The sequence below is a fragment of the Arvicola amphibius genome, chromosome 3, assembly GCF_903992535.2.
Source record: "Arvicola amphibius chromosome 3, mArvAmp1.2, whole genome shotgun sequence".
Lineage (NCBI taxonomy): Eukaryota > Metazoa > Chordata > Mammalia > Rodentia > Cricetidae > Arvicola > Arvicola amphibius.
Window position 1 is genome coordinate 172,900,318 of NC_052049.1, and position 12,124 is coordinate 172,912,441.

The following is a 12,124-nucleotide window of genomic DNA, read 5'->3' on the forward strand; positions in this document are numbered from 1 at the left end:
GGGGCTGGAGACATGGCTCAGAGGTTAAGGGCACTGGCTGTTCTTCCAGAGATCCTGATTTCAATTCCCAGAAGCCACATGGTGGCTCACAACCATCTGTAATGAGATCTGGTGCCCTCTTCTGTCACGTAAGCATACATGCAGAGAGAGCACTATATATCTAATAAAATTAATTAATTAATTAAAAAAATTTCTATTGAAACACAAAATGACCACTAACAGGACAAAGATAGTAGTAGTTACACACAACAAAACATACAGATTTTATAAAATTATTTCAAAAAATTTACTAAAAATAAATCAGGAATAACATATTCTGGGGAAGGAGGATGATCTTTTAGAATTCTCTCTCTCATTCTTTCTGACACAGAAAGCAAGTGAGAAATTGGTGAATAAATGTATATTAAAAAACAAAGAATCAGCTGGGAAGCTGGGGCATGGAACACACACACACACACACACACACACACACCTTTATAATCCCAATACTCCATATGCCATCCTGGGCTAAATTGTAAGTAGTAAGTTCCAGGCTAGCTGGGGTTATATAGTGACACACCCTACTTCTAAAAGCAGGGCTGCTGGGGCGATGGGTCAGGTAATGAGTGTGGGGATTTGAGTTCTATCCCTGTAAAAATGGGCACCGTGACACATCTGCAATCCCAGCACTGGGACTCAGAGACAGGAGGCTCTCTGGAGACTCACTAGACAGCCAGTCTAGCCAACAACTCAGCAAGCTCCAATCGGCCAATCAGGTGGGGAATCTTCTTCCCTCACAGCTGCTCAGCATTGTCCTGGAAATTCTAGCCAGAGACTGAAGCAAGGAAGCGCACTGAGACAGATCCAATCTTCATGTGTAGATGAAAGGGCCTTGCAGACAGAAAATCCAGAATCTAAGGAAGTCCTGAGACTGAGAAACTGGTTCAATAAAGCTGTAAGCTGAAAGTTCAACACGTAAAATTCATTTGCATTTTTACATACTAGCAATAAATGATTCAAAGAGGAGATTAAGAAAACGGTTCTATAAACAAGAGCACCAAAAAAGAATAAAATTGTTAGCAATAAATTTAACCAAGCAGGTGCAAAAACTTGTATCCAGAAAACAACACCACACTGTGGGAAGAAGCTAAAGAGGATCTAAGTAAGTGCAAAGATATCCCAGGTTCACAGGTAAAAAAATCTATAGAGTCAACGTATCCTTATTAAAATTCCCACTGTATTAAAAAAATCACTTACAAAGATAATTGTTAAGGTTAGAGGCAACACAAAGGACTCAGAAGAGCCAAAAAACATCTTGAAAACAAGACAAAACTGAAGGACTTATGCTTCTCAATTGCCAATCTTAACACTTATTATAAAACTACAGTAATCAAAACAGAATGGTACTGTCAGAAGGGTAGATATATACATTGCTGGAATGAAATTAAAAGACTGGAAATAAGCCTATGTACCTATGTTTGGTTGATTTTTGATGGAGGGGGAGTGGAGGTATAGACAGGGTTTCTCTGTGTAGTCCTGAATGTACTGAAACTCTCTATGTAGATCAGGCTGGCCTCAAATCCACAGAGATCCACTTGTCTCTGCCTCCTGAGTGCTGGTTTAAAGAAATGAGCCACCTAGCCTAGCTATGTTCAACTGATTTTTAACAAGAGTACAAAGATAGGGAAGGGGAGTGCAGTATTCTCTTTACCAAAATGTTTTAACAACTGGGTAACACCATGAAGGTGAGTGGTTGGATTCTAAAGGCATCGTTTACAAATACCGACTCAACGTTAACCGAAAATGTTACTGCAAAATATAAAACTACAAAATTCCTTCAGAGAAAGCATGCAACCAACTCCTCATGATCCGGGGTTTTGCAGTTTCCTTGGTTACGACACCAAAGCATAAGCAACAGAGGCAAAGCAGAGAATTAGATCTTGTGTTACTTTTCTATCGGTGGTAAAACACCACGACCAAAGCAACTTATAAAGGAGATTGTCCGCTTTGGAGCTTACGGTTTCAGAGAATTAGAGTCCACGATAGTGGAACAAAGGGGCCCTGGGGATGACATGTGTCTTTTGAAACCTCAACGCCTGCTTCCTCCAACAAGGCCACATTTCCTAATCCTTCACAGACATTTCTACCAAACAGGGACCAAGTATTCATGCATCTGAACCTGTGGGGGCCACTCTCATTCAAACCATGACAGATTTCATGGAAAGTAAAACCTTTTACATACCAATATAAAGAAAGTGAAATGATAACTTCACTTTCTCCATCATTAAAATATATAGTTTCCACCACTGGCTGCTCTTGCAGAGGACCCAGGTTCAAATCCCAGCACCTAATGGCAGCTCACAAGCGTCTGTAACTCCAATTTCAGGGGACTTGACACCCTCACACAAACATATATGCAGACAAAACACCACTGCACATAAAAAATGAAAGCAAATTTTAAGAAAAAAGAGAAAGAAAGACAGGAAGATCTCTATGAGTTCAAGGCCAGCCTGGTCTACAGAGCGAGTTACAGGATAGACTCCAAAGCTACAGAGAAACCCTGTCTCAAAAAAAAAAACAAAAACAAAAACAAAAACCCAGCAACCACATGACAGCTCACAACTGTCAGTAATTGCAGTTCCAGGGAGCCCAGCTGATGTAGAATTCCCCTCTGTATGCTATAAATATGTTTTATTACCATTAGTAAATAATGAATCTGCTTTGGCCTATGGCAGGGCAGAATATAGTCAAGCAGGAAATCTGACCAGAGATGAAGACAGAGAGTAGGCAGAGTCAAAAAGACACCATGTAACTGCGGAAGGAGGCAGATGCCGGAACCTTACCGGTAGGCCACAGCCTCATGGTGATACATAGATTAAAATAGAAATGGGTTAATTTGAGATGTAAGAGTTAGTTAAGAAGAAGCCTGAGCTAATAGGCCAAACAGTATTGTAATTAATATAGTTTCTGTGTGATTATTCAGGTCTGGGTGGCCGGGAAACAAATGTGGTCTCTGATTACACCCAACATCCTCACATAGACATACATGTAGGCAAAACACTAATGTCTATAAAATAAAAAAAGAAAGGTCAGAAGAAAACATGGGATGAATAGTCACGTTTTCAAAAAGAGAAATAAATATATCATATGTTTAATCAGAAAAAAATCAAGCAAGCAGGAACATGGGGCCGGAGAATTGGCCCCGTGAGTAAGTGCTTACCATATGAGCCTGAGGACCCGAGTTCAGGTCCAAACACCCCATAACAAGCTGGACTTGGTGGCATGTACGCCTGTAACTCCAGAGCTGTGGCAAACAGAGATAGGAATATTTCTGGGATGTCCTGGCTACCTGACCTAGCTCCAGGTTCAGTGAGAGACCTCGTCTCACAGGAATATGGTAGAGGGTGGTAGAGCAGGCCACCCCACCTCATCCTCTGGCCTCAGTCTGTTTGTATGGGGAGAAAGATACAAGGAAACAGAGCAAATAGCATGGCCTATGACTACTTAGTAAGAATCAGGGAGCTCATCCCACCTCTTGCGTTAGCCCATTTGTTATTGCTATAATAAAAGACCTGAAGCCAAGGAACTTTACAAAGAAAAGCAGCTCACTTAACTCATAGTTACTGAGATTCACGGGCCCATCACCAGTGTTGGCTCATGGTGGGTGGCATCTGAACGGGTGGAGTTATGGAGAAGCCAGAGGGTAGTTCAGTAATTGGTTTTATTCTCAAGGGCTTTGAGTGGGGGTTTTCAGGACTCTGGAACCATTTGTAAGGCAGCATCCCAATAATAAGGCCTCACCCTTAGATGTTTCATCGCCCAACACAGCCATCTTAGGGACAAGTTTACCACACAGGAACTTTCTAGAGGATGGAGCACACTCGAACCAGCGTCAGACCCCAGCATTCCCCAGCATACCAGCTGCCACTGCGAAACTAAAAAATATGTAAGCATAAAGGGACAAACAGGTTTTTTTCAAGTTCATCCGAAAAGGAGGTGAAGCCAGGATACCATGGCAACCTCCCCCAAAGCCAGGATGGAGGGGGAGACGCATAAGCAGAAGTGGGGAGTGAAGTGGCATTTGGACCACAGCAACCTCATCCGATAGGCAGAGTTACAGCCCCCTCTGTGGGATCCACGGACTTTTGATGTCAGCTCAAGGGGCTTCTCCACAAAGATGAATGCCTTTGGGATGACTGACAGCTGCGTGCTCTCACCCACCACCAACCGGAGAACGGGGAATTCTTTTCAGGACTTTGAACACAATGTGAAGAGTTCATTTGTTTGGACCTGCAATGCATTCAGACAGATAGCTCCACACTGGTGCATGAGGCAATAGGAACCTCAAATACGTATAAACGGGAGCCGTGGATGGTGTATGGTCCTGTAGCCATCCACACCCAAAAAACTCCCACATAGGGAAAGGAGCAATCGTGCTGAAACCAGAATGGCCTCACAAACCCCAAAGGGCTTGTGTTGTCTCTGTATTGCTCATTCTTTTGTTCCTGGATCACTGGGCTCCAATCCCAATGCTGAGTCTTGGAAGCAGAGTACTTGGTGAGCTCCCAGGAGATCTGGCTACACAATGGAAGGCTCCCAGCGTGAAGGGACCGATTCAGGTTTTGTAGGGCCTGAAGCTTATGGCATTTGGAAGGTCAATTTCCAGAAAAGTACAAAGCACACAGAATTGCAGATGCAAAGTTAAGTGAGCCTTTAGGACAGGACATCACAGCCAGCCACCAGCTTTTGAAAGTTGGCTGATAGCTCATGCTCATGATGTTTCTTTATATTAACTGCCCCACCTCTAGACCACTTTCCTATACCTTAAGCTGTATGTACTTTGAGTATTCCTTTATGCGATGATTTTATATTGTTTTCTAAAAAAAATATTATTGACACTTGGGATGCTTAAATCATGAGTTTTTTTCTTACAAACCTCCACATTGTCGTTCTCCACATTGTTGGCCCAATAATCACAGAGATTCTGAGGAATTCTTTTAAAAATTGTGTGTGTGTGTGTGTGTGTATGTGTGTGTTGTATGCATGTATGTTCATGTGGGAGGAGTTGTTCACCTATGCTATGTATATGTGGAGGCCAGAGGTCAAGTTCTTCAGAAGCCTTTCTTAGTTGCTCCCCACTTTTGCAACAGAGTCTCTCACTGAACCAGGAGCCCACCATTTTGACTGTGCTGGCTGGCCAGTGAGCACCCATCTTTATCCACTTTCCCAGGTATGTGGTTCTGGGTGCACATCACCTTGGTCAGCATTCTGCATGGGGCAGAGGTATGTGGTTCTGGTTGCACATCACCATGCTCAGCATTCTGCATGAGTGCAGAGGTATGTGTGGTAATGTGTGCACATCACCATGGCCAGCATTCTGCATGGGGCAGAGGTATGTGTGCTTATGTGTGCACATCACCATGGCCAGCATTCTGCATGGGGCAGAGGTATGTGTGCTTATGTGTGCACACCACCATGGCCAGCATTCTGCATGGGGCTTAGGCTTACACAATCACTTTACCCACTGAGCTAGATCTTCAGTTCCAATTCTGACCAATTCTATCTCACAAAACTCCTATCAATAAAAGAAAATAAATGACTGGGGAGAGAGCTAGGTAGAGAGGTGCTTGCCTGGCATGTAGAGAGCTCTGGGTTTAATTCCCAGTTCCATATTAACAAAAATATAGGTAGAGAAAAAAATTATCTACATTTATACTTGTATACATCACCAGGTATGTTTCCAACAACAAAGAACTTCTGCTTTAGCCAAACATTGATAAGAGGCTGGCGAAATAACTCAGCAATTAAGAGCACTTACTGTTCTTGTAGAGAACACAGGCTTGGTTCCCAGCACCCACACGGCAGCTCACAACCACTGTAACTCTAGTTTCAGAAGAGGGATCTGAATCCCTCTTCTGGCCTACACAGGCCCCTGCATGCCTATGGTATACATACATTCACTCAGGCACACTTATGTAAAAACAAATGATTTTTAAGATATTGATGAAAATAGGCTCTTCAGCTCAGGGAATCTTGCACCTGGCATGAGCAAGGGTTTTCTCCAGTAGGTTTCTGGCTCCCTAGTTTCCAAACCTTACTTTTCCTTTCCGATCCACTTACTTTCGGTGCCAGGTTCTGCGGGACACGAGGATGTCACAATCGCAGTACCTCTGTCCTTACATCTTTATGCTGTGACAAAGGGTGAATGAACACAGCAGCTGCAGAATGACAGGAATAGCAGAAGTCCCTGTGTTCACAGGCAACTGTGACGCACACAGGGCTACGCTGTTAATTTAAGCCAGCCATATCCCAGCTCCGTTCATTGCATCTCCAAAGAAGCTGTCTTTCCACACAAAGCCCCAGGAGACGTGACAGAGGAGTCTGGGGAAGAAAAGGCAGAGGCCCACTCTAATCAAAGCTAAGAAATGTGGACAAAAATACACATTTTTTTTTTTTTGTTTCTCATTGCCTGGCGCCCTCCCAGGAGCCCTGACACTGAAGCCTCCCCAAACCACCAATGGCTCTGAGAACCTTTAACTGAAGACATTCTTACCTGCAAGGAAGCTGTATGGGTCCCCACTGCTACCAGGAGGTGGAGGGGAGTCTGAGAAGTAGCTGAAGCCACAGAAAACTGTCCACCCTAAGAATGGGAGTACATGAATAGAGAGCCCAGTCCAGAAGGAAGCAAGGCTGTGGTTAAAACGCAGGCAGACAGGGCCTGAGGAGAAAGCTCCTGTGCAGATGGGCGGAGTCTAATGATGGCCTGTGACTAATAGTTGAGGGCGGGGCTGAAAACTGGGGAAGCCTAAATGACAGGAGAGTGGACTCTAAAGACCAAGGCCATGGACGTACAAACCGCGAGCACAGCCCTTTCAGAAGAGAACCGCCTGGCAGATGAGCAGTGTGCGAAGGTGAGGAGGGGCTGGAGATAAGACGGATGGAGTCTAGAGACTTCAGGGCAGGACAGTCCAAGCCAAGTCCCCTTTCCTCCCAAGTACTAGAAGTGGGGATAGGAATGGCAGAGAAATGGCTTCACTGAACATCTCTATGTCCCCTCCCCCATCAGTTAGAGAAGACAGCCATAAAGATTCAGTCATGGTGGCGAGGCAACGTGGTCCGACGAACACTACTGCATGCTGCACTTGGAGCGTGGGCCATCCAGTGCTGGTGGAGGTCGGTGCAAACCAAGTTGCTGGAGCAAAGACGGTGCCTGGCACTAAAACTCTACACCTGCCAGGAATGGGCAGTGGTGAGGATGCAGGCACACGTCCGCATGTGGCAGACCCGCAGACGATTCCTCCAGGCACGCCAAGCAGCCCGCATCATCCAGTCTCACTGGCGCTGGCATGCCAGTCAAACCCGAGGTGTGATCCAGGGTCACTATGAGGTCAAAGCCAGCCGGCTGGAGCTTGATATCGAAATTCTTATGACCTAGCATGTTGGCAAAGCCATGGGGGGCTGGATCTCCCTCCCAATAAAGACACTTACTGACCACAGACTGGACCCACAGAGAGAATTTAGCACCTAACTTCCTTACCTTCCATTGAGAAATATTCCCTGGTGTGGCACAGTGCCCTTGCCCGAGACCCACCTCAGGCCCCTGCTCCTAATGTCATTCTTAAGCCAGTCTTGCACAAAAGGGACTGCAGGGCTCAGGCCGGGTGTTGATGCCTCCATCAGCTGGATGGGGGTCCCTCCACCATGGGAATAGGCCTTGCGCTTTGCTCTTCTGTGGCTCCTGCCTAAGCATCTTTAAAAAAGCTTTAAAAGCAGGGCCAACTGGGAAAACAGGGATTCCATATCCTGAACCCCAGGGCCCCGAGGGCCAGCACAGGCCTTGGCCGGGAGCCAGGAGGGCAGCACACCTCAGCGGAGCAGCAGCAGGACACATGTGTCCCGTGGGCTTGTGGGAGAAGCTGTGCTCCAGAGCCAGCCCCTGTGGATGACCAGAGCTGAGTGGAGGGGGCAGCAGCTGTGGCTGCCACCCCTGTCCCCTGAGGCTGAGCATCAAGGCTTCCTTCCCTCTGCTAGCCACTCCCTGGGAGAAGCAGGCATGGCTTGGGAGTGGAGGAGGCAGCTGGGGTGGATACACAGGCAGGGTAGGACTGGAGGCCATGGGTTTGGGCTCACAGACTTCAGATCCTACTGTCCTCAGAAACAGCTGGGCTGGTTCCCCTCGGACTGTCACCTCTGCTGGGCCAGCCTCAGCAGCTGCTGCTGGAACTCAGCTTGCTGGTCTCTCACTGTCTTGGCTCATTTCTTATCATTTCTGCCTTGTTTCTAAGCTTAAGGCATCTCTTTACTGGGTCCCTTAGGAGTCTGAACTTCATTCTGAAAATCTGAGAAACCTCAGATTTTCCTCTCCCTAGAATCCGGGAGTGGCTGGCCCTGCATGGAGGGTAGGAAGGGAAGCTCGTAGGTGTGCAAGAGGCAGGGATCTTCATGGCATTATTGCTGGAGAAGGTTTTTCTCAATCCCAACTCATGTGTGCATGTGTGTGTGTACATGTGATATGCATGCATATGTGTGTGCAATGGGTATGCATGCATGTGTGCATGTGTACAAGTGTGTGTGTGTGTGTGTGTGTGTGTGTGTGTAGGAACTTCCAGAGTAGCAGAGGCAGCTTTGAGAGCTCAGAGTTCAGTTTGCTCTCATTACCTCCCAGAGCTGCAGATGACCGGGAAGCATTTGGGCACCTGACTTCCTGAACGGATGTCGTTCTTCCAAGGGACCCCTCTACAAACTCCAGCTAGAGCTCTTCTCCCACTTCTCACAGCCAGGAGTCAGGTGAGATGGGTAAGATAGGAAGCTGAGCATGAGCGAAGTTCTCCCAGACAGGTCATGTCGTTACCATCTCAACAGTGAGAAGTGTTTAAAACCCGGGCCGGCAAGGGCTGAAGACTCTGATCCTCCTGATAGAACATGAGCCTCTCCTAAGCCATTGAAAAATACCAGCCAGAGATTCTCCTTTTGAGTATGCTGGGATGAGGTCGGCATCAAGAGTCCAATGTGTGCCACGTGGTGGTGGCGTGCACCTTGACTCCCAGCACTAGGGAGGTAGGTAGGAGAATCTCTGTGAGTTCAAGGACAGCCTGGTAAACAAAGTGAATTCCAGGACAGCCTGAGCTACATAGAGAAACGCTTGTCAAAAAAAACAAAAAAACAAAAAAACAAAAAAACAACCAACCAACAACAACACAGAAAAAAGGAGTCCAATGTGTGGCCACAATTGGGAACTGCTGAATTAAATGCTTTCCAAGGAGCCTATGTAATCGTACGTGGAGATGGTCGTGTAGAATTCTGACCCAAGCCAAGCAGGTTCAAGGTCGTCAAGGCTTTGTGGTCTCCAGTGACCCAAGGGTGCTAAGTAAAGTGAGGCTCAGGAGGGAGCTCCGCTTCGGGTCAAAAACTCTTGGCAGTAGAAAGCCACAGCCTGTCCTGGTCCCTGGGTGGTGGGTAGAAGAGCTTCAGAGGGGGAAGTAGACTGGGTCCCTTGCCCCACCAGGTATGCAGCAGGAAGATGAGACCATACAGGTCCAAACAATGGAGACTCAAAGCTAGACCCAGAAGGAGGAAGATACAAGGTGTGGTGTCCTGCCAGTAGTCTGTGGTCCTGAGGAACCATGGACAGTCTGGACAGATGGGGTACATTGGGAAGCTCCAAGGAAGAGGAAATGACTAGGTGAGCAGTGAGTGAGGAGAGAGGCTTCCCTTTGGCAGTCAGACCTGTGGCCAGTGGTGGTCATTCAAATGAGCCCCCTTTCCTCAGCGGGGGCAAGGTTACAGGAAAACCCTTTCAGAGGCAGGCTACACAGAACCCTGCTGCTCCTCACTGTTGCTGAGAACCAAGCTGCCTAAGATACTCCTGCGACTACGCGCACTGAAAGGGGGAAGGGCCAGGCCTGCGGTTTCAGGACGGGTGGGCCCAAGTGTACTCTGGAAGGGCCTGGAAGTTCACTCTTGTTACTCCCCTGCTGATGTATGCATTACCAGGAGATATATGCCCCAGATTGTTCTATTAATAAAAAGAGCTATATTAACCCTCGGACTGGCTCAGACTATAGGGTTAAGTATCCATTAAAGGCCTATCATGCAATGGCTCCCCAGGTGGCATCTAGTCTTCTTGTCCCCAATGTCTTACCCTGTGCTCTCAAGTTCCTCACCTGATAAGTCACCCAATAGCTCTGCTCACACAACTCCAAGGTCACCATCCTGTCATATCTTCTGCTTTTCTTTGCCACGCACACCAATCCGAGATGAGGTGGCCACAGCCACTGCCATGTCGTCATAGGAACATTAACTGGACAAAACGTAATCCCTGTCCACATCCTATCAGGGGAGAAACGCCTGGTGTCTGGAAAGAAGTCTTTGATCAGGGTTAGATATGTAGTTTAGCATGTGCTAGCAAGCACGAAGCCCTGGGTTTGATCCCCAGTACCACAGAAGCTGGGCATGGTAGCATGTGCTCGTAATCCCAGCACTCAGGAGGTGGAGGAAGGGGGATCAAAAGTTCAAGGATAGGCCAACTACAAAGCAGTCTGGGTTATATGAGACCTTAAGCGAATACAGTCTTTGACTGGTTTTGCCTCTAAAAATGGAGTTTGATGGGACATCTAGAAGCAAATGTCTGTCATATAGAGAAGCTGGAGTGTTCTGAAGGGGGAAAAGGTTTCTGACCACTGCCCAAGCTGCGACACGTGAGTTCATGTGACGATAAAAGACTTAGCACAGAATCTGACGTTAAAGAGAGTGACTGGGAGTTAAAGGGACACTACCAGTAACTACGTCGAGGAAACGGAGACATCTGAGCAAAAGGAAGTTCTCATAGTTGGGGTGCAGAGAATGACAGGAGGTAGAAGGTAAGTGAAGAGCAGAGAAAAAATGCTATCATATCGGGAGAAACAATCCCATTCACAGGACAGAGTACGAGGAGACTGAGTCACTACCACAGCCCCTGCCTGTGCCTGCCTCCATTTGTTCCCTGGAGTTCACCCCAATAGGAGGTCTGAGTGTGCAATCTGGGGATTGTGCGGCTCGGAGGTTGCAAGGTATCCAGGTGTTGCATCTGGGAACAGCCTGCATGAACCCAGAACCCTCCTCCATTATGGGACTGCGTAAGAGCCAATATTCCTGGACTCCCAAGACATTGGAAAAAAGAAATGCCAAAAGGATGTGTGGTTAAAAGAGGCCTAAGGCGCAGACAAGAAGCCAAAGAGAATATGAAAATCTCACCACCTAAGGCCATGAGCAACATAGAAAATGGGGTTAAGTGGGAGGCTCCGGGAGTTTACCTGTTGAGAGTGGGCAGAGGATAGCATGGCACCCAGGAGAGATGCAGGGTTAACTGCAAGAGCCAACCCAGGAAGGGGAAATATGGGCGTGATGGTTGGTGTTTTCAACACGATTGGATTTAGAACCTCCTAGGAGACACATCTCTGGATGTGTCTGCGCCAGTATTCCCAGAGAGGTTTGACGGGGGAAGGGGAGAAGCTCCACCCTGAACATAGGCAGGACCACCCCAAGAGCTGAGGTCATGGACTGAATCAAAGGGAGGGAGTGAACATCAGGACTCATCTCTCTCTGCTTCCCGACTGAAGATGCAATGACTAGACACGGGGCTCCCACTACTGTGCCTTTCCCACCAGGATGACTGTGTCCTCTTCGACTGAGAACCAAAATAAATGCATCCTCCTTCAAAGGAGGTCAGGTAGTCTGTCACAGAAACAAGAAAAATGACTAGTTTAGGGGTGTGAGTTAGACACACTTGGCCATGTGCTGATTGTCACCGAAGCTTGGGAATGACTTCTCACCCACATCCTAAGTGTTTCAAGCTTCCACAGGAGAAGCAAAACTTGTGATGAGCAGTTAGGAATAGAAACCCCCAAGCCATTGACTAGTTTTCTGAAATGAAACAGAAATTTGTTTTTCTTTATCAAAATGAAGCTCAGCCATGGGAAGTCCACAGTGTAGCTGCTATAGATATTATCAGTAGAGTGGTCCCATTCCATCCTTGTGCCCCGTGGTCCTTCTAGGGTAAATTCAAGTCCTCTTGTCAATGTCTTTCCTAGGTCCAGCCCCTAGGTTACACTTGAGAAAAAGAAGAGGAAGGGCAAAAAGAGAAACTGCTTGTGTCCACTGAGTTAAT

General features: G+C 47.0%; 1 protein-coding gene across 1 annotated transcript; it reads left to right on the forward strand.

The window, feature by feature from the left end:
- Positions 1–6,788: 6,788 nt before the first annotated feature.
- Positions 6,789–7,414, forward strand: Iqcf6 (IQ motif containing F6). The gene is made up of 2 exons (XM_038321122.1): positions 6,789–6,890; positions 7,046–7,414. The coding sequence occupies exons 1-2, from the start codon at positions 6,789–6,791 to the stop codon at positions 7,412–7,414; spliced, it is 471 nt and encodes a 156-aa protein (XP_038177050.1).
- Positions 7,415–12,124: the final 4,710 nt, after the last annotated feature.